General features: G+C 38.0%; 1 protein-coding gene across 3 annotated transcripts in view; it reads right to left on the reverse strand.

Moving 5' to 3' along the window:
• The window catches only part of slc8a2b (solute carrier family 8 member 2b), a 109850-nt gene that overhangs the window by 18394 nt on the left and 67952 nt on the right, over positions 1-23504 (reverse strand). For 2 of the 3 annotated variants that reach the window (XM_084418600.1, XM_084418598.1), the window contains exons 2-6: positions 12696-13171; positions 7476-7613; positions 3847-4074; positions 1617-1961; positions 2-457 (exon numbers count right to left, since the gene is read on the reverse strand). In XM_084418600.1, coding sequence (XP_084274726.1) covers positions 2-457; positions 1617-1961; positions 3847-4074; positions 7476-7613; positions 12696-13076 — 1548 coding nt within the window. In that variant the 5' untranslated portion in view covers positions 13077-13171. Of the gene's footprint in view, position 1; positions 458-1616; positions 1962-3846; positions 4075-7475; positions 7614-12695; positions 13172-19012; positions 19068-23504 lie in introns of those variants that run through there. The other variant, XM_084418599.1, reaches the window with a different exon arrangement.

Here is a 23504-nt window from a genome sequence, read left to right on the forward strand (position 1 = left end):
CCTTAATGTCTTTCTTGGTTTCTCCAGGTTTGAACACCAGCGTCCCTTCGCAGTACTTGTAATCTGATCCTGCGTTGGCCGTGCCATCTTCTGTACAGTAGTCGATGTAGAAAGTGCTCTCCCCCAGGCCTCCTCGACACACCACAGGTATCATGATGGTGCCGCAGTTCTCCATGCACTGGACATGCGCGCTCTCGAAGGAGATGCGGCTGCAGACGGCCAGATCGGACTCCTCCAAAGGCTCGTTGCTGCCCACCACAACAGTGCGGCGAGAGTGATCAGCCGTGTGTTTCTTCAGCACATTACCGGCCCCGATCATCATGCGTGTGGCCTGGACACGATAAAAGGCACGACTTTTCTGCTGATGAAGGAGGGCGTAGTAGTTGGCCAAGTCTACGAGCTGATCCAGCTCCTTATCTGGATATTTCTGCTTCAGGTCCTTCAGGATACGGATCACCTGCCAAACAACATTCAAAGGTCAGTGGCAGTTCTGCAAGTCCAATTTCAGTTCTGTCATAATATACTCTCCCTCGTGCTGTTTCAAACCTGAAAATAGCTGTGGCTTTCAATGCTCAATGTGAGCATATGACTCAATCTGCCAAGTTTTACGTCAATAACACCAACAAAACAGAATTGGTTCTCAGAAATTGTGATTCAAATGCAAATTAGGTTTGAGACGTATAGCTGAGGTAAAGAACTTCAATTTCAGCCTGTTCCTCACGTTAAGCTATCACTATCCTACACAAGACATGGAATATAGCACCTTGGCTGTATGGACATTGCTTACAGTTATTTTTTACTTTTCTGGAGTTTCGCAACTGACACTTTGACGCTTTAAAACGGTTCATAAAGAGATCGTAAAACGAATCCATAAATTGAGCGGTTTAGTCCGAATTTTCTGAAGAGACTCGATTGCTTTATATGATGAACAGATTTAATTTAGGCTTTTATTAACAAATCAGCGAATATAAACAGAAGCTCAACCGAACCTGCTTTTAATGCGCGAGAACAAACCTCATTGGTTCTCTTGAGCTTCAGTTTACCACAACTGATGTGTGAGTTGATGAATGTTTACGTGAATAAAAGCCCAAATTCAAGCTGTTCATCACATAAAGCGATTGTGTCTCTTCAGAAAATTTTGGACCAAACCACTCAAATCACATGGATTAGTTTTCTGATCACTTTATGAACTTTTTGAAACGTCAAAGTGGTAGTTGCGAAGCTGTCAATGGAGGTACAGAAAGCTCTCAGATTTCATCAAAAAGATCTCCATTTGTGTTCTGAAGATGAATGAAAGACTTACGGGATTGGAAAGACATGAGGGCGAGTAATTAATGACAGAATTTTCACTTTTGGGTGATCTATCCCATGGTTATGGGTTCCATGGTTATTGAAAAAGATGGGAATAAAACAATTATATTTCAGTGCTTTGGCGTTTACTCTAAAAACTTTTGTGTTTTCTCTCAAAACTTTTGTGTTCCCCTGAGAAACTTTTTAGTACGGTGTCTCAGATTGTCAGGATGAAAAACATGTAAACCAAGGTGAAATTTAAAGTTCTGTGAGTGGGTATCAATGCATAAATGTTTGTTTAAATGAGTGCATGTGTATCTTCTCACTTCTTTACGACTCTCGTCCAGTTCCTTGGCACCGTCCATGTAAACGGTCGTGCTGTTGGAGTTGGGTAGAGTTGCCATGGTGCCTGTTGTGTTGCCGGTCCCATCCTGGTAATGTTCCTGTGTGCCGATCCCTATGGCTCCACCCCTCAGTGGAAACTTGCCGTCTATCATCATCTCCATACCTTTGGGGGTCATTTCCCCCTCTGTCTCAACAACAACACCTGTTCTTTTGTCGGCACGGTAGCGTTTGGACATGTACTTGTAGAAAAGGAGGCGCCGGTCAGCGATCCACGCCAGAATCACACAAACGGGGAAATAGCAGAGAGTGACAAGAGCTTCCCATATCTACACACACACATACACATCAATACAGCAAGCACACAAAATAAACCGACCACAGATTAGTGCTTTGGGGAGAAAAGACCACAGCAAACAAAAGAAAAACAAACAGTCTGATATGAAACAAGTAAAGAGGCACTTCTAGCTACATTAAACAGAGACAAACAGCTCTGTACCTGCTCACTTCACCATTACAAATGACTCAATATGGTCTTGTTGTCTGAAGGACCAGTAGATGAACAACATTTATAATCATTTTGTGTGACTTAGTAAAGCACACAGTGTTTGTCACACACATATTGTACTTGTATAAACGAGTAAATCTGCCAAAAAATGTCTTCAAAAGAAAAATCACAAGAAAAAAATAGATATTATATTTCTTTATAATTTATTTAGTTATTTTCTATGACCAGTAAGATTTTTTTACATTGCTTTGTATTATTTTTATGACAATTAAAGGGTTAGTTCACCCAAAAATGAAAATTCTGTCAGTAATTACTCACCCTCATGTTGTTCCAACCCCGTAAGACCATCGTTCATCTTCGGAACACAAATTAAGATATTTTTGATGAAATCTGAGAGCTGGATCACTCCTCCATAGGCTTCTAGGTGACCGAAACTTGCTGGCCCAGAAAATGTATTAAAGAGATCGTTAATATAGTCCAAGTGACTCCAGTGGCTCAATCTTAAGTATATCAAGCGACGAGAATACTTTTTGTGCGCAAAAACAACAAAAATAACGACTTTATTCCACTATTCATTTCCTTCTATCTGGGCCTCGAGTTGGTTCACGTAGTGTTTTTGCGCAGCGCGTCAGTGTTACACGTCACCACGTAGGCTCACTATTGGCCGACGCTGGTCATGTGTGTGATGCGTGTGACGTACAACACAGACGCGCTGCGCAAAAACACTACGTGAACCAACTCGAGGCCCAGATAGAAGGAAATGAATAGTGGAATAAAGTCGCTATTTTTGTTGTCAAAAAGTATTCTCGTCGCTTGATATACTTAAGATTGAGCCACTGTAGTCACTTGGACAATATTAACGATCTCTTTAATACATTTTCTGGGCCAGCAAGTTTCGGTCACCTAGAAGTCTATGGAGGACTGAGCCAGCTCTCAGATTTCATCAAAAATATCTTAATTTGTGTTCCGAAGATGAACGAAGGTCTTACGGGGTTGGAACAACATGAGGGTGAGTAATTACTGACAGAATTTTCATTTTTGGGTGAACTAACCCTTTAAGCACATTCCACTGCCAAATTCTCATATCTGTAATATCTCCAGACTATTACTTTTGAGATTTCAGTAATCCTCAATATTCTCAATGGTGATTCTCAACAGATTCTCATTAGTGTAAATCGTTGCTTTTCAAATTTCAGTACTGAGAATGAGATTTTTTTTAGACATTTACTAAAGGGATTTGCGGTGAAGTTATCATAATTGTCATGAAAATATATGCAATGCAAAATATCTTTAATGTTCTCTAAGGATTTGGCAATTGCGTATAATTTGCATATCAAGTGTTATTTTTTTGTATTATATGCATAAATATGCATGTACTATATGTTACTTTGCATATAGCGAAATTGATGTGTACATTTTAAAACTGAATAAAAAAGTGCTGATTTTAGGGATGAAACATGACCTGGACCTAATATAGTTTTGTGGGATTCGCACACACACACACACACACACACGCGCAATGATTTTTATACCCTACAAACTGTATATTCTATCCCCTAACCCTAATAAAAAAAATAACTTCAAAAAACATCATTTAATATGATTTATAAGTTGTTTTCCTCATGGGGGCCAAACATCCTTGTGGGGTAAACGTAGGGTTTACCACGACCACACACTCACACACACGCACGCACGCGCACACACACCTCCACGACTCCAGGTGAGATGACCGCCAGGATCAGGTAGAGCCAGATGTAAGCGAAGATACTCCAGAACGCGGTGATGAAGAAGACTCTCAGATGTTTAATCTTCCTCACCTCGCCTTCAGGAATCACCCACACACAGATTCCAATGATCACAAACATATTAAAGGCAGCGCTGCCCACAATGGTGCCTGGACCCAGCTCACCGGACTTAAAACCATGACCACACACCTGAAACACACAACATCACAGCCAATCAGAACACATCTGAGCTTTAATGTATACAGCAGCAATGTGGAGCAGCAGATTTTTGGGCCAATGAGATTTTGTGAGTTAGTTTAAGTTATAGGAATTTTGTTATTTGCTTTAGTCATTTTTATTTTGTTAGAATGTTTTATTTTATAGTTTTTTTTGTTCACATTTTAATTAAATTTATATTTACTTCAGTTTTAGTTTGAGTAATTTTAGTACTTCAAGTTAAACTTATTTATTTCAACATTTCTAATTTTCATTCATTTTTAAAAAGGTTTTCATCTACTTTTGAAAATTTTTATTTCAACTTTATTTCAATTGAACTCAAAAATGTTTAATTACATTTTTTTTAGGCCACAATGCTATCGGCTCCAACAATAGTTTTTAGCAACCAACAACAAAATGATTGAAGTTTGAAAGATGATGTATAAGGTAATAAAATGCAGAAAGGGGTTGAGGCACGAATTTAATAAAAAGGCTGAATCTTTTCGCAAGCAGTTGATGTTTAATGAAAACAAACTCATATAAACACTTCTTAAATACAAAACGCAGCAAACTGAACAACCACTCAGTAAAGAAAGACGAGATTGGACCAAGAACATAACAAACACAGGGCTATACAGTATCAAACGTAGAGCAATAAAGGAAATGAGAAACAGGTGCAGAGAATCAATCAAACAATGAATCACCATAGAAACAAAGCAAACACAGGAAGTCCAACTCAACCAAAACTCAAACACGGACCAGACATGACAATGGCTACTCTTAGCTTTGCAGCTGTTCATTGTCAACAAGAACATCTCCTATCAACCAAATTGGGAAAGATATACAATGCTATGCAATGTTACGAGGGTGTACGATCACGAACAACGTGATAATTCATGTTCTATTATGTAGTAATTATGTAGCATGTTCTCTGGTAACTTCATCTTGTAATGCCATTGTAATGCACTTTTCCAATTAGTTCCAAGTTAGTTCCAGTTTCCAAGTTGTAAATTCACACTTTCCAAGTTGAATGGAGCGCAGCATTCGGCCTATGCAAACATTTCAGCGTTTAAATGGTTCAATTAAATGACAGAACAGACAAAACAATTCAACAACAGACAAATTGTGTCACTTTCCTCTTCAACATTAGATCAATGAGAAATGGGTGTTGTTGTTCAGATTAAGTAGCATTCAATGTCACATTCACTGAATATCCTTATTAATGAAGCGAATGTCCTTGGGGAAGACAAAACAAGAAAAAAGAATGAAATAAACAACACGCAGGTGTTGTTTATCTATGCTGGGGCTCTATCACTGATATATATATCTACACCAGGCGGCGAACCTTTGGGATCAGTCTGTGACAAACAGATAAATCAACCAGCGTCTCCTTTCCAGCTGAGCTTGCAATGAGATTTCACACTTCTGACGCCAAAATCTGCCAGACTGCATCTCCTTCACCACAATGTTTCAAGATAAACGATGCATTGTGATTACGTTGTTTAGATGCGTTTGTCGTACAACAATAATCCCGCTGTGTACGTGAAACCCTTGAGTGAAACACAGAGGCCTGACGGATGTCCTAACACATTAGATCAAGAGATTCAGAGTGACAAACAACGTGGAGAGGCTAATGCGTGGCAATAAAAGCTGAGCTAGAGCGCCACTGACGTGCTAAATGTTGGCCAAGACAGCGGTGAGCGTCTCCCGCAGGCACAGTCTCACAGATCTGAGCAAGTGTTTGATTCCATGCTGTGGACGAAGAGGAACGAACTAGGAGCGTCTCATTAATAAACATGATCTGGACACTCATTAGCGAGAGCAGCGATCAGCATGCATCTCTCTAACCATAGCCTCTAACACATTTTCTGTCCTGTTTTTGCAAACATACAACTGAAACAGAAAGTTCCCTGCTGAACAATAAAGTATGCAAAAAAGTGTGCAAATGCTGGGAGACCAGCTAAGACAGACAAACCACCTTAGACTGGTTTAATGGTCCAATATCCTATACGTCACATCAGTGTTATTTTAGTATCATTGATACTATTATAGTTTTTGTTTATTTACTGAATTAGACTTTATTTGCATATTTTCATTTTAATTTTAGTTAAAGTTTAAGAATTTTATTGTGCTTTTGTCATTTTTATGTCTATAGGTACGTTCACGCCATGTTGTAATTACCGTAATTATGAGATTTCAACTTATAAAAAGCGTTCACGTCCTTGTAGAGCTCGTAATTACAATTTGTAAGCTGTGAATTTTCTGCGAGCTCCTACTTGAACCACATGAACGCTGTACCACCTGACCGTGTTGACATCTCGAAATTACGGTAATTGCGATATGGCATGAATGCAGCATATATACAGTAGTTTTAATTAAGTTTTAGTTTTAGGGTTTACACAACAGCAATGTACTAAAAAAGTAAAAGCATTTTTTGCGTACAGATGACAACGTTGTCAAAACAATTCCCGTTCACATGGAGCTGCAAAAACGCCTAAAAATGTTGTATTCTGTTGCCAGGCCAGTAGTTGGCGATGTTACTGTACGTTGTAAAGAAACACTACGCACCTGTAGACTGAATATGTAACGCATGCGCATGATATCACTTTGAAGTTTGCGTTTTTAGGCCCCCAAAACGCTGTTGTTGTGTAAATGAATGGCTAAAACGCATAAAAAGTTTTCCGTTTTTAGTTGAAATCAGTGTGTAAACGGCCCCTTGGTTATTTAAGTACATCAACTTGAACAAAAACTGAACAGAAATAAGAAATGTTGCTTTGTCAACTAGCTGAAGTAATACATTTAATATTAAACAAATGTATAAAATTAATAAAAATAAAAATAAATAAAATAATATTAATATTAAATAATATGAATAAATGTAATGTTTTCTGTATTTTATTTTAGTTAATGTTATTAATGTTAGTGTTTTTATGGGTTTCATTTTAGTTTTAGTTAACAATAATAACCCTGCATCACAGCCAGGCAAAATTCATGACTAATGTGAGTACTTTTGTAAGTTTCTTGTATTCTACACATTTTTGCATGTGCCCCTGCGAGCAAGACGAGTCACAATATTTATATAAATTTTCCCAGAAAGAGAGAAAGACTGTACATTTTTAAAATGCTAAAAGTTCTCAAAGCTGAAGCCACAAAACATATATTTTATTTTCATGAATCTATAAATTATGGATGAATCGTGCTTCAATGCAAACAGAATGAAAAGACAAATCACCACCTAAATTATGAGTGGTAATGTTGCTAATGAAATAGTAAAACCCCAGGCTACGCTAATGAGGGTTTAGCCATCTGCTGTGAATGGAATAAGTAGTTAAGCAGTTAATTGTCGAAGAAAGGCTTCCTAACTAGTACATTTGTCATTTTAAAGTCTCACCCACCTCAATGACTGACAGGAGAATTTCAGGGGCGGAGGATCCAAGTGCCATCAGGGTCAAATTTGACACGGTCTCGTTCCAGATTCTCACAGTGGCCACCGACGTTTCTCCGCTGGGCATGGTGATGGTCACTTCTTTTTCCTGGGTGAGCAGAAGGGAACATGTTCAGGATACAGACAGCTAGTCATTATTGCTAACTAAAGCCTGACAGGTTCTTGCAGCAGGGTCATGCACCACTTAGGACGTAATTGAATTTGAACTGAGGAAGCAAACAGAATGCAGAAATGCAGTTCAATTTTAAATGTATGTAATTTTCAAAATGAAAAAATGTATGAATTTAATAATTAAACCTTCAAAATATGCAGAACATATTTCATATAAATATATACACTGCCGTTCAAAAATGTTTGGGAATCGTAAGAATTTAAAAAATGTTTTTAAAAGAAGTCTCTTCTGCACACCAAGGCTGGATTTATTTGATTGCAAATACAAAAGCAAACCGTAACATTGTGAAATATTATTATATAACTGTTTTATATTTTAATATATGAAGAGTTCAGATGCAAAAGCCTCTAAGTGCCATCTGAAATTTTCTTCTAGAATGATCATTTTTATCAAGCTCGTATATTTAAGTTCAGTAATTTCACTTAAATGACAATTAATAGGTAATTTACATTGCCATTTAAGTGAAATTACTTAACTTAAATATACAAGCTTGATAAAAATGATCATTCTAGAAGAAAATTTCAGATGGCACTTAGAGGCTTTTGCATCTGAACTCTTCATTATTATAAAATGTAATTTATTCCTGTGATCAAAGCTGAATTTTCAGCATCATTACTCCAGTCTTCAGTGTCACATGATCCTTCAGAAATCAGTCTAATATGATGATTTGCTGCTCAAGAAACATTTATTATTATAAAATGTGTGTAAAAAAGATTTTCAGGATGAAAAACCGCCAAACTGTATAAAAACCCTGAGGCACAGACAACCATCATACTCACACTCCACAACTCAATAATGCGCCGCTATGCTGTCGGAGATCATAATTCTGGTATGGTGTTTTTATTGTTTGCACTTTCATTGCACCTGAAGTCAGTCAAACTGTCATGGTTCAGTTGTTCCTTTTGAGATAGAAGAGTTCAAGTCTAGTTTTTCTGCCTGGTTTGACCTGGAGGCTCTAGAGTGTGTGTGTGTGCCTCTGATCCAGTGCAATGCAGAGCTGGAAACACTTCCCTTTATTAATTTGCAGCTCGCATTACAGGAATTATGACTACCCTTCAGAATGATGCATCTAAGGCAGTCTGTGCCTGGATGTGTGAGACGCTCAAGTCAAGAAAGGACTCAGACTGCTGATTTCTTTATGATTCAGTGCTAAAACATGCTAAAAAAGGTAGAAACTTGTTAAAACATGCTAACAACATGGTAAAACATGCTAGCAACGTGCTAATTCAAGCTAGCAACATGTTAAACATGCTAATTCATACTAGCAATGTGTTAAAACATGTTATCAACATGCTAATTCATGTTAGCAACATGCTAAAACATGCTAAAAATGTTAATGTTTACAATTATTCATGAGATCATTCATGCATTATAAGGTGCATTACAAGGCATAATGAATGCATTAAAAAAAAAACTTTATAATGCATTATACATGAAGGCTTTAAGTAAAGTGTTACCAAACATTTTCATTGAATGTTTTAAGTTGATCGGGTGTGCGTCGTCAACACCAAAACACACCTATTCAGATTTCTGCACTCTCATGCATACAGACAACAAGAACACTTGAGATTGTATGTTATGGCTTTTTCCAAAATGTGCACAATAAACAGGCTCAGAGATGTTTCAAAATATTAGCTCTTCCTTGGCTAATACACCTTCCTTGGCTAACATCTCCAGACTATTTTTGGTGGTCTCTGGTGCTGTTTTCACTCTTGCATTTCCCATGACCCAGCAGACAAGATTGTTTTGACAAGGGTCTTTCTAGGGGACGCTTTGATTAATGAGGTAGACTCAGAGCTGTTAGCTTTGATTTGGCAAAGGAGAGAAACTCACCGGAGAGAAAGAAAACAACTGACTCCTCACAAAAAAACTCTGTTAGACAATTTAGATTAACATTGTGATGCTATTATGTTTGTACCGGTGTTATTTTATCAGTGTTATACTATTTAGTTTTTATAAAAAAAATTTTTTTTATTATTATTAGATATATTACATTTTAATTTATTTTAATTAAAGGATTTGTCATTTTGTTGTGTTTTTGTCATTTTTACAATAAAAAAATGTCTATATAGTTTCTTAATGAATGTCTAAATTGATTTTCTAATCATGCTAGCAACATTCTAAAACTTGATAGGAATGTGTTAATTCATACTACCAACATGGTAGTCATGCTAGCAAAGTGTTAAAACATGTTAACAACATGATGCTAATATGTTAAATCATGTTAGCAACATTGCTGAAACATGCTAGCAATGTGTTATGTTATCAACGTGTTAAAACATGTTAACAATATGTTAAATCATGTTAGAAACATGCTAGCAACAGGCTAATCATGCTAGCAACATGTTAAAAAACATGTTAAATCATGTTAAAACATGCTAATTCATGTTAGCAAATGTCTTAAAACATGCTAACAACATGATAATTCATGTTAGCAATGTGCAAAAACATGTTATCAATATGGTAAAACATGCTAACAATGAGGTAATTGATGTTAACAACGTGCAACAACATGTTAACAACATATGCTAATTCATGTTAGCATTGAGCTAAAATATGCTAGCAAACATGCTAATTCATGTTAACAATGTGCTAAAACATGCTAACAACATGCTAATACATGTTAACAATGTGCTAGAACATGCTAACAACATGCTAATTCAGGTTAACAACATGCTAAAACATGCTAGCAACATGCTTGTTCATGCTAACAATGTGCTAAAACATGCTAGCAACATGTTAATTCATGTTAACATCGTGTTAAAGCATGCTTGCAACATGCTAATTCATGTTTACAATGTGCTAAAACATGCAAAGAACATGCTAATTCATGGTAACAATGTATTAAAATCTGCTACAAACATGTTAACAAACTGTAAAATAAACTAGATACATGCTAAGAAATGCAAATCACATGATAAAACATACTAGGAAACTATAAATAATGTTTTGAATTAGCTTTTATTTTTATGTTTACAGTTTTCAATTTGAGTATAACTTCCAGTAATTTTGTAATGTGCTTTTAGCATTTTTATTAGTTTTTGAATATTTCTATAAAGCTTTAATTTATTTTTATTTCAGTTTTGGATATATTTGTGACTGTATCGTGATGGTGCAGCATTTCTCAGTCAGTTTTATTGCATTCCAGATTTTTTAATGCAATTATTTTAGGATGCTAGCTGTGTGAAAAACATTTGCTACATCTGGCTATTTAAAATTCAGCAGTTATGTATTTAAAGCTAGAGATTTTGATTTATTTGTTATTTTCTGGCTGAGAAACTGAAACTAAAGAATTGAAGGAAATCTAGCCTCCTTTATAAAAGCATTTTGGCAAGTTTTCCTCTTCCGACAGGTTTATGGGGCATGAGTCAGTGAAGGTGATAAGAGTAGGCGATCTACCCTTCACAAGTGTTGACGAGTCAGGCGTTTTAGCAGAAAGAACGAAAAAAAACATCAAGCACACTGCAAGCATTTGCATCCCATTATATGTTCAGAGGCTGGAGAAACAGTCACGATTGTTTTTATTTTAATAACGCCAATTACTAGCTAAAATCAAGCTCAGGTGAAGGCTATGCTTTTAAAAGAAGAGTTTGCCCAAAAATGAACATTTTGTCATTGTTTACCCGCCCTCACATCATTCCAAACCAAACTTATGCAGTTTTTTCCATAAAACAAAAAGGAAAACTTTTCTTCAAGTCTTCACTTTGCTACTTTTTATATGATAACATTGCAGAAGAACAAAAAACAAACATACTTCCTATGACCCATACACTAAATTCCAAGTTTTCTGCAGACATACAATTGCTTTATTCAATAAATTAATCTAATTATATGGTTTTTGCAAGTTTCATAACCAAATGCACCAGTTTGAATAGAGAGTGCATTTTCAGTGAATACTTACTTAAATTTCAAATTTGACAAATACTTTTATCCAAATCAACTACTCATTTACTGTACATTGCATTCAAGGTGTCCAGTTATTAGATCATGCACTGATAGAGAATCGAACCCGTAACCTTAGCGTTGCTAGCGGCATGCTACCGTTTCAGAAGAGTTGAAAATAGACTATTTTTATGACACCTTTATGATGTTTTTTGTCTATTCTGGGCAATCATGGTCACTATGAACTCTTATTAATACTCTGCATTAAAAAATGCTTTTGTGAAAAAAACAAAAAAAAACAGCAGCATACGGGTTTGAAATGACACAAGAATGAGTAAATATTGGCAATTTTGGATGAAAAGTAGTTATTACACCACCACGTGCGTGACGTCATAAACCAACGTGGTTGAATGACCACTTTGCGACAATATGGTTTCGGGAAACAGTCGTGACTCGTGAGTAGTTGATTTCTTCCACGATGCATCGTACTATGGTAGTGGAGCAGCGAGTTACGTCGTTGTACGGGAAACGCACCCCTGTTTAGTTCCCTTCTCTATGAAGCCACTCCTTCTGAAAAACACACTGTGCTCTGATTGGTCGGCTGGAACAGTGTGTTGTGATTGGTCAAGCGCTTCCAGTGTGTTACCCTTACCATATCCACCAGTTTTAACACTACTAACTAACTCAACCAGGCCCCGCCCCTTTATTCTGTGCATGCCTTGGGTGGGAATTATTTAAATGAGGAATATTGTGACGTGTTCATTCCCGGAAGAAACTCAAGACTACAATGGAGGCGTTTCAGGAAGTTCAGAGAAACAGTGACACTGACACTGATATAGAGAATAACTCCTGCTGGAGGGACTTATTCATGCTCAAACAGAAACATTACACACAAAAGAAAGATGGACATGGAAAATAGCACAATAAGTCCTCTTTAGGATTATTTTACTGTTAGTCAATTAACAGAGGCATGAAATGCAACTCCTAAAGAGAGGCATAAGAACTGTTTATCATAAATCACCTCTTTATGGTAGACGGGAACTAGGCTGCTGCGATTTTGCAATTATTGCAAGATTATCAAGATTATGCAGATTGAGAACAATGCGTGCAACTCACCTGTGACGTGATGACCTCGATGGATGCCATGAATCTGTCAGCGATGATGGACACTCCCAGAAACATGTACATGAGCGAGGAGAAATAGATGACGGCCCGCATGATCTGCTCTCCGAGACTGGGCTTGACCGGCATCCACACGGGCAGGACGATTCCAGGCCTGCACTCGACAGGGTCGCTGCACGGTTTCTTCGGAGCGGGTCCGTCGCTGTCATCGGTCAGGTTATCGTAGAGCTCTGAGGGAATCTCTGAAGGAGCGACGGAGGGCGGGAGAGACGGTTCTTCACGCTGGGATTCGGGAGAGCAGGACGGGGGCAAAGAAAGGACGAGGACGAGACTCAGAAAGAGGATAGAAGAGCGGCGAGAGGAAAACGGTGCCATGATCTCACTCCTCAAAAGGCTTCTGGAGTTCAGAGGAGGAGAAGAAATAAAGGAGGTGATTGAACACGGAGAGAGGAACCAGCCCGCCAGGGGACCTGGGGAGACAAGAGTAAAGAAAAGAGACTTTAATGGCAAGCAAAGCAAACGAAAAGGCATCTGTAAATGTCATCATCAGAAAAACAAATCTCACGCAGCTTTAGAAGAACAGCACTCGCAATCCAACATAAATATCTCCAGGCTGCAGCTTTGTGCGGAGCAGCTCCTGCTCGCTTTTATAGCGGAGTGAATCAAGTAGATGATTATAAAAAAATATGTGAGATGCGGCAGAAACAGACCTTGGTGGAAGAATAGACTGCGTAGGCAATGAAAATGATTGCTTTCATTAGGTGAAACACGGTTACAAGGACATAAAAAAAAAACATACTGTTGATGATAATGGATGGGATTTTTTTTTTTTTTTAAAGAGCTTAGCAACAGGATATTGAGAAGGGATGGACAACTCAAATAAGAATGAAATAATAACAGTGGAAATGTTGCCAGGACGGAGGATTATGTCCTCCGCAGGTCTCAGAGAGGGACATCTGTGTGTGCGAGGCTTTTATTAACTCAAGTGCTCAAAAACCTTCCTGTACTTCCGCATAGAGTCAAGCAAACACACACACACACACACACACACACACGCAAAGGAAACTTTTAATGCTCAGATGTTGCTCTTTCATAGCTTTAGACACTGGGCCAGATTTACTAACAGCTTGCGTCAGTGAAAACCCTCTTTTTGGCATTAAAATAACTACTGTCAGGATTTACTAAAGATACGCAGTGAAATATTAGCGCTGGAAAGGTGTGGACAGGGTTATTTTTGCACCTGAACTTATTGCATATGCATTTGTAGGAGTTTCCCTTTCAGATGGAAGATTTATGGGAGGAGAGTATTTAAATGAATCATGCAAGGTGATTGACTAAGGTTTGCGCTCGTCAATTTACTGGTGTTTTCACCATTATTTACCGCCCTAAAAAAGCATGTCTCAAACCAGACGCTAATGTGCGCTGCTCTTGGTAGATTGTGTTGGTCATTATGGAAATGATCCGGCTGCGTCTGCTCTTTAATTTGCGTGTGGTCAGTAACATGAGCAGAACTTTCCTCTCCCATCTGCGCTTTAATGGGATTGCCCTGTTGAGGGTTAATTCAGACGCTAATTTGCCCTGTTTGGTAAATCTGGCCTTAGAAATGGAGCACTCAGTTATGTTTCATTGCAAGCATCAACTTCGTTTCTTCTCAAATATCTTAGGAGGAGAAAAAACGAATAAAAAGATTGTTGATGAACATGAAGAGAATAGAGATATTAAATCAATGCGGGTATTCATTCCCAAATGAAATTGATTGAAATATTGAGAAATAAGATATTTAACATAAGATATGTTTTTAGTAGTGTTATTTTAATATTATTTATATATTATTATAATATTTAAGAATATATCGAATTAGCTTTTTATGTTTTCATATTTTATTTAAATTTTGTTTCAGTTTTAGTTTTTGAAAGATTTGTGATTTTGTAGCATTTTGTGTTTTTATATTAATATTTCAATAAAATTCTATTTAATTTTTTTTAAATAACAGTTTTAGTAGATTTTATACTTCTGCATAAACTTATTTCAGGCAAATTTTTCCTTTACATGTAAGTATTTTAAGTTTAAGCTTTACATCTAAAATGTATATTTAATTTTATTTCAGCTTTAATTAAATTACCACAGTAAAAAAGAAAAGAAAAAGTTTTTACCTAAAATAGTTGTAGTTATAGTGAGTAATAACGACATTGTTAAGGAACTTCAGGAGAAACACATGAAGTCTCAAGAGCAAACTTTAAGCAATTTGATTTGGTTTCGTGATACATATGAGCACCATTCAAGAGCCATCCTAAACTCTAGAGGAGACACATGTGAGATTATTGGGTGTTTTTCCCAGGAGGAACATCTGAGAAGCAGAACACTCCCATATGTAATCTAATTGTTGTCTAGGAAAAACATTTTAGACATTAGAGATTTCATTAGTGATTTTTTCTTTCAAACACACACACACACACACACACACACACACACACACACACACACACACACACACACACACACACACACACACACACACACACACACACACACACACACACACACACACACACACACACACACACACACACACACACACACACACACTCTAATGCTGATTTATAACACAACAGTGAGTGCAAGCGTGCACTGCTCTCTCTCTCTCTCACTCTCTCTCTCTCTCTTTTCTCTTTAAATATAATTTTACAGATATTCAGATTTTTCTAAATCCAGAGCACATTGTCCATACTCACTCACCCTTGTTTTTCTTTCTATTGTCTCTTTCTAAATGGCCTTATTCCATCACAGAGTAGCTCTGTGTCCAAAACAAAGTTTGAACTGCTCTCCCTCCTCTCAGTCAGAATACTAAACAGCGAGACAGAGCCGCATTGTGCTCGTGTTTCACGCAGTGATGGGTTGCATGGAGGATAGTGGGTTGCCCCCTCATTTCCCCTCATTAACACAGCATCTCTCTCTCTCTCTTGACGTAACAGTGTTCGTATGACTGCCGGCTAGTCATTTGCGGAGAGCTAAATCCCCCAATATAGCAGCACTGAGTCATAATACAGCACGAGCTAAAATAACCTGGATGCAGAAACTGTCTTTGTTTCTGCTGCAAAACCACCTCAGGGACAGAACCGGCACTGAACTCATGTTTCTTTTAAAACGGCATATTAAAGGAGGTACAAAACAGCTGCTTTGGATATCACAGGAGACTGTGAGGAGGTCATGCTCGCTGCTTATGAGATGGTGGAATGATAGACACTGAGAGAGAAAGAGAACAACTGAATGCAATTCATTTGAAATCAAACTAATTCACACTGCAAACTGAGCCGCAGGACGGGTATATATGAGACGTAAAAAGACACATTAAAACAAGCCATCTATCCCAAAGTATGAGCAGCTGTTATAATGATGCGTGCCTTAGCAAACAATAAAAACTGATGTCTTTATTGTTTGTACACTCTTAAAAATAAAGGTTCTTTATTGGAACGTTTAACATTCCACTGCACAGAAAGTTATTTATAGTGGAAAAAGTTCTGATTGTTAAAAAGTTCCTCACCAACAAATGGTTCTTCTATGGTATCACTGCGAAAGCCACCTTTTGGAACCTTTATTTTCAAGAGTGTACATGATGTATGTTACTGAGGACCCATCATGCTTTTTCCCATGTTCATCTTTTTTTAGTCTGTAATGTTTCTGTTTGAGCATGAAAAAGCTCTGCAAATTTCCAAAGCACAAAGACACAAGTTATTCTCCAGTGTCAGTGTTTCTGAACTCCCTGAAACGCCTCCATTGTAGTCTTGAGTTTCTTCTGGGAACGAACACGTCACAATATTCCTCATTTAAATAATTCATACGCAGAATAAAGGGGCGGGGCCTGGTTGAGTTAGTTAGTAGAGTGTTGAAACTCGAGGTTATGGTAAGGGGCGGGAGATTTCCCAAACATGATTGAAGTGCTTGACCAATCACAACACACTGATCCACTCGACCAATCAGAGCACATTGTGCTTTTCAGAAGGAGGGGCTTCATAGAGACAGGAAGTAAACAGAGCGTTACTGACAGACTGGGAAGAGAGGAGCTGCAACAATGGAGAATATGAGGAAAATAATGTGTTTTGTGAAACATTCAAGCATGAAAACCTGTTCTAGTAGAGCCCAAAAACAAGACTTTGAAAAAGGTCATAATAGGTCTCCTTTAATGTTTTTGCAATGTTTGTCATGCTAATGAAGTGTTTTGAAAGGAGAGAGAGAGAGAGAGAGAGAGAGTTTGGCAGCAGTGTGAGAGTCAGGCTCATAGATATTCCCCCCACGACCAGGACGTTTCAATAGAGAGCCCACTGAAGGGCTGGTGAGGGCGATACATCACAGAGAAATGGAGCAGAAAGTAAAAACAAAAAAATGGTTAATAAAATATTAGATTGATTGAAGCAAATATTTCGATGAATCTCACGAAACCTGTCAGAAACCTGTCGGGTCAAATTTGACCACAAAATCAATAGGAAAAAACAAGAAAATATATTTTGCTTAAAGAAAATAAAGCATATATTTATGAGTTTTTTTATATTTTATTTTGTAAAATAAGTTTGCCCACCCTGCAGATTATTAAAGGAGCATCAGCAATTTACTTATGGATGCAATTCACATAAAAACCGCAGCCCTTCCCCTTCAGTCAGTTATTGTTTAGAACCATATTTTTACATTGCGACATTATTTTCAAGGTCAAGTCTATAGAGTTCTATATAGAACCCTAGGGTTCTTTACTCAATTTAAAAAAACTCTTTATGCCAAAAAAGAGAGAAATGTTTTAAATAATTGCATAATACTTTCATGTTCATGTTTTACTTTTAACTAGGTTACGAGCTGCTTTATTCGTAATACAAAAATTGAAAATGTATTACATTGGTTACACTTTATTTTGATGATCCACTATTGACATTCGTAACTTGTCAACTAACTCTCATTAGAGTATTAGTAGACTGTTAGGTTAGGGTTAGTTGTTTGGGTGAGTAAGTGACTAAGTTGACATGTAGTTGCAAAGTTACTTACAGTAAGTAGAATGTCTGTCAGGGGGAGCATTGAAAAAAGTGTTAGCTAATATTAAGCAGACAGTCTACTAATACTCTACTGAGAAATTGCAAAATAGTTTCCAAAGTTACTTAGCGTTAGTAGAATGTCTAAAGTGGCCCATTGAAATAAAGTGTTACCACATTATTAAATTAAATCTAAATCTATAAAATCATCTCATGATGGGAACCCCTAAACGGTTCTATATATGAAGCGCCTGACAAAACCCTTTAAAGTTCTATATGGAATCTTTTGTAGCATCACAGATTGCAAAAATAGTAGTAAAATTCCCAAACACTCGGCTCGCCTTCCATTGAAAGATTCTTAACTGTCATGAAGCAAGATATCAGGCTTCAGAATGTAAATTCTTAAATTTTTCAATTTTCAATTTGGGACCCGGACGGGGATTCACCATAATGCATCCTCTCTCCCTCTCTCCTCTGTCACACATACAAACATCCCCACGTGCGCAGTGATTCATCCATTTAGCTGTTTCAGCAAGTGCACTCACAAGCCAAAGCCAGTGTGCACTGACCACAGCACACATATTTACACACACACACACACACTGATGCAGCATTTCTTTTCAGGCTATTCTCAAACAGATGGAGAAGTTCACTCTTACATAAGCAAGTTATGTGCAACTATTCAAACTAGCACTGATAGAGCACTTAAAGCCACGGCGAGGCTAAACATAATTCTTTATTCTACCTAAATGCTTTCCGGAAACACTCTTCCATGGCTCATTTCAGCCGCTGACCTTGAGCCATCTGATAAATCTGTGCCTGCTTGTGTAGAAATGAGAAACTTGAGGCCTTTTCCTTTTTATGCCCCTAAACTCACTACAGACTCATTAAATCCAACCCGGAATTTTTCTTTTCAAGAGCTTTTACTTAACTAGTTTCCATTTTGTATCTTCCTGGATCGATGTACTGATGTATCTTCTTGTTATACTTCTGCATATTTTGTACTCCATGCCATGAGAAGCCGCGCTTGTTAAACTGCATTATTGCTCATTTAATTATTAAGAAAACAGAAAAACAATGCATTACCCACACATTAAATGTTGCTGCGTGATGTTGAAAAGCAGCATTATCCATTCATATATATTAAAGACACAAGAATAAATATCAACAGATTCTGTTACATGTTGTCAACTGCCACAGAAAATATAGAGAAATAAAAAAAAATCATCTTAAAACAGCACGGATTTAAAATATGCAACTATTCTGAACTGTTCTGAAATTATAATCAACAATACTTACGTTACACATGTTGACATAATACGCATTCGGATGAGATGGAACTTATCCAGATGAAATCTCATTCCTACCCTCAGATATCAGGGCCGCTGTTCAAATGAAAGCTACAGGCCCGGCGTGCATCACTGAGCATGTCAGTATACATTTGCTGTGTGCTTTTAAAACGCACCGTGACATTTTACATTGCTGAATCTCGACTTGTAACTCAATTTAACCTTTCAAGTACAGAAAAACAACACTTAAGCAGCGTTGGAATCTGTGATGGGAGAATGCTGAGATGCTTTCAATTTGAATAAATATTTTTAATGCATTTCATTTTAAACCAGGTTCCTATTTACTTCTTAGGGTCATCTAAGATGCATTTTCGTCGATCCGATCACAAGTGGACGACGCTAAATACAGGTGTAAACGGTGTCTGAAATGTTTTGAGCTTGTCCGTCTTTGACCACTTCCAGAGGTAGTCAAAAACGCGTTAGACAGGATTGCTATTGTAGAGTAGACGCTCATGTGGTTGAATGTGAACATCCAAAAGGCCATGATTGTAATGGGACGTGTTGTGAGAAAGCTCACCGAAACAAGGGATTCAAACTTTGGTGCGTTGAACCAAAACACACGGATTTCGAACGAAATCGCAGTTGCCATCTGCATCAAGTGTTGGGTGTAACGCATTACTAAGTGAGCAATTACAGTGAGCAAATACAATTTAATTTAATTTCCTTTGAAAAAGTTCAGCAAACAATAAAGTTCAGTATTTTTCTGTAATTAATTAGTTACTTCTGATGCAATTGCATTAAATACTGTATTTATTATAGAACAATTCTAAATAAAACAATAGTGGATTTAACATCATAATTTAAAGTCTAATATAATATTAAAATGTGGATGGTAGTGTCACTGAAAAGTGGAGTAAATGAGATATTTAACATTGTAAATTTGTTATATTTGATTATTTATTCAAAACAGAAGCCATGGAACATGACATCATATCCTGCTGCCCATATTGCAGGGTCTGAAATAATTTTGCACACTTAAAATATGCGTGACTGCCCTTTGAGCCTGTGCACATTGAGACACCCCACAGTTATTTGTCCCTTCACTGGACTGTTTATATATTCAATCATTTCCTTTGGCAGCTTCTGCAGTGTTTACAAAACAAGAACAAGCAGCTAATGTCTCATGTGAGCATGTCCTGGCTTGATTTCAGGTCATTTAAATGAGAAGCGGTTTCCTCTGATTCTGCTGAGGCTTCTGAGAAAAATCCTGATGTTTCTTCATTAATTCTTATAACATGGACGTGTCCACATGAAGCATAACCTTGTCTGCTGTCAAGAGTGCGTTATACTTGAATAGCATCTAATGACAGAAGAGTGTCTGATAACAGGAGCGTCTGATCCTAGAAGAGCGCCTGATGACACAAGAGCGGTTGATGCTTGAAGAGTGTCTGATGACGGAAGAGTGTCTGATGACGGAAGAGTGTCTGATGAAGGAAGAGTGTCTGATGACAGAAGAATGTCTGATGAAGAAAGAGTGTCTGATGATGGAAGAGTGTCTGATGACGGAAGAGTGTCTGATGACGGAAGAGTCTCTGATGGCGGAAGAGTGTCTGATGACAGAAGAATGTCTGATGATGGAAGAGTGTCTGATGACGGAAGAGTGTCTGATGACAGAAGAATGTCTGATGATGGAAGAGTGTCTGATGACGGAAGAGTGTCTGATGACAGAAGAATGTCTGATGATGGAAGAGTGTCTGATGACGGAAGAGTGTCTGATGACAGAAGAATGTCTGATGATGGAAGAGTGTCTGATGACGGAAGAGTGTCTGATGACGGAAGAGTGTCTGATGACAGAAGTGTCTGATGACAGAAGTGTCTGATGACGGAAGAGTGTCTGATGACGGAAGAGTGTCTGATGACGGAAGAATGATGACGGAAGAGTGTCTGATGATGGAAGAGTGTCTGATGAAGGAAGAGTGTCTGATGACAGAAGAGTGTCTGATGAAAGAAGAATGTCTGATGATGGAAGAGTGTCTGATGACGGAAGAGTGTCTGATGACAGAAGAATGTCTGATGATGGAAGAGTGTCTGATGACGGAAGAGTGTCTGATGACGGAAGAGTGTCTGATGACAGAAGTGTCTGATGACAGAAGTGTCTGATGACGGAAGAGTGTCTGATGACGGAAGAGTGTCTGATGACGGAAGAATGATGACGGAAGAGTGTCTGATGATGGAAGAGTGTCTGATGAAGGAAGAGTGTCTGATGACAGAAGAGTGTCTGATGAAAGAAGAATGTCTGATGATGGAAGAGTGTCTGATGACGGGAGAGTGTCTGATGACAGAAGAGTGTCTGATGACAGAAGAGTGTCTGATGACAGAAGAGTGTCTGATGAAGGGAGAGTGTCTGATGACAGAAGAGTGTCTGATGACGGAAGAGTGTCTGATGAAGGAAGAGTGTCTGATGACAGAAGAGTGTCTGATGACGGAAGTGTCTGATGACAGAAGAGTGTCTGATGACGGAAGAGTGTCTGATGACGGAAGTGTCTGATGAAGGAAGAGTGTCTGATGACGGAAGTGTCTGATGAAGGAAGAGTGTCTGATGACAGAAGAATGTCTGATGAAGAAAGAGTGTCTGATGATGGAAGAGTGTCTGATGACGGAAGAGTGTCTGATGACGGAAGAGTCTCTGATGGCGGAAGAGTGTCTGATGACGGAAGAGTGTCTGATGAAGGAAGAGTGTCTGATGACAGAAGAGTGTCTGATGACGGAAGTGTCTGATGACAGAAGAGTGTCTGATGACGGAAGAGTGTCTGATGATGGAAGAGTCTCTGATGACAGAAGAGTGTCTGATGACGGAAGAGTGTCTGATGAAGGAAGAGTGTCTGATGACAGAAGAGTGTCTGATGACGGAAGTGTCTGATGACGGAAGAGTGTCTGATGAAGAAAGAGTGTCTGATGATGGAAGAGTGTCTGATGACGGAAGAGTGTCTGATGACGGAAGAGTCTCTGATGGCGGAAGAGTGTCTGATGACGGAAGAGTGTCTGATGAAGGAAGAGTGTCTGATGACAGAAGAGTGTCTGATGACGGAAGTGTCTGATGACAGAAGAGTGTCTGATGACGGAAGAGTGTCTGATGATGGAAGAGTCTCTGATGACAGAAGAGTGTCTGATGACGGAAGTGTCTGATGAAGGAAGAGTGTCTGATGACGGAAGTGTCTGATGAAGGAAGAGTGTCTGATGACGGAAGAGTGTCTGATGAAGGAAGAGTGTCTGATGACGGAAGAGTGTCTGATGACGGAAGTGTCTGATGAAGGAAGAGTGTCTGATGACGGAAGAGTGTCTGATGAAGGAAGAGTGTCTGATGACGGGAGAGTGTCTGATGAAGGAAGAGTGTCTGATGACGGAAGAGTGTCTGATGACGGAAGAGTGTCTGATGAAGGAAGAGTGTCTGATGACGGAAGAGTGTCTGATGACAGAAGTGTCTGATGAAGGGAGAGTGTCTGATGACAGAAGTGTCTGATGACAGAAGAGTGTCTGATGACGGAAGAGTGTCTGATGACAGAAGTGTCTGATGACGGAAGAGTGTCTGATGAAGGAAGAGTGTCTGATGACGGAAGAGTGTCTGATGAAGGAAGAGTGTCTGATGACGGAAGAGTGTCTGATGAAGAAAGAGTGTCTGATGACGGAAGAGTGTCTGATGATGGAAGAGTGTCTGATGAAGAAAGAGTGTCTGATGAAGAAAGAGTGTCTGATGATGGAAGAGTGGCTAAAATATTAGAGCATCTGATCCTTAAAGAACATCTGATGCAGAGGAGCAGTAACACTTTATCATAAGGTTTTTTGTTAACATGTGTCAACTATATTAGTTAACATAAACTAACCATGAACAATACATCAAAAGCATTTATTAATCTTAATGTTAATAGCAACATTTCCTACATTGTTATTAAAATCAAAAGTTGTATCTTGTTAATTTTATTTATTAGACCTGAACTAACATTCAGAATTGTTCAAACAATGAACAATTGTATTTTTATTAACTATCATTAACAAAGATTAATACAGCCTTTAACAAATCTATTACTCATTGTAAGTTAATTTTAAATAACATCAACTTATTTAATGTAAAGTATTACTAGAGGAGCACATAATGACAGAAGACTGTCTGATGACAGAGAGTGAGTGTTTCAGGCAACAATTTTGATTAATTCATGTTGAGCTCCACTACTTTGACATCAAGTAATTAAGCTGATTTTCCTAAACTGCTGGTAGACCAGGATCAAAGGAACATTATGTCGCTGCTTTTATATTCACTTTGTGCTTGTATATAATTTCTGAGACCGGAAACATTACGCAACAGTGGTGAGAAAAGCCAAGGGATTCACATTAACATGCAGGGCTGTAATCACCAGGAAAATAGAATAACATTTGCATATGCTAAACATAGATTATTGTTATTAAAATAGAGAGAGGACACTGTGAACGTACAACACAGACACTGT

The sequence above is a fragment of the Rutilus rutilus genome, assembly GCF_951802725.1.
Source record: "Rutilus rutilus genome assembly, chromosome: 9".
Lineage (NCBI taxonomy): Eukaryota > Metazoa > Chordata > Actinopteri > Cypriniformes > Leuciscidae > Rutilus > Rutilus rutilus.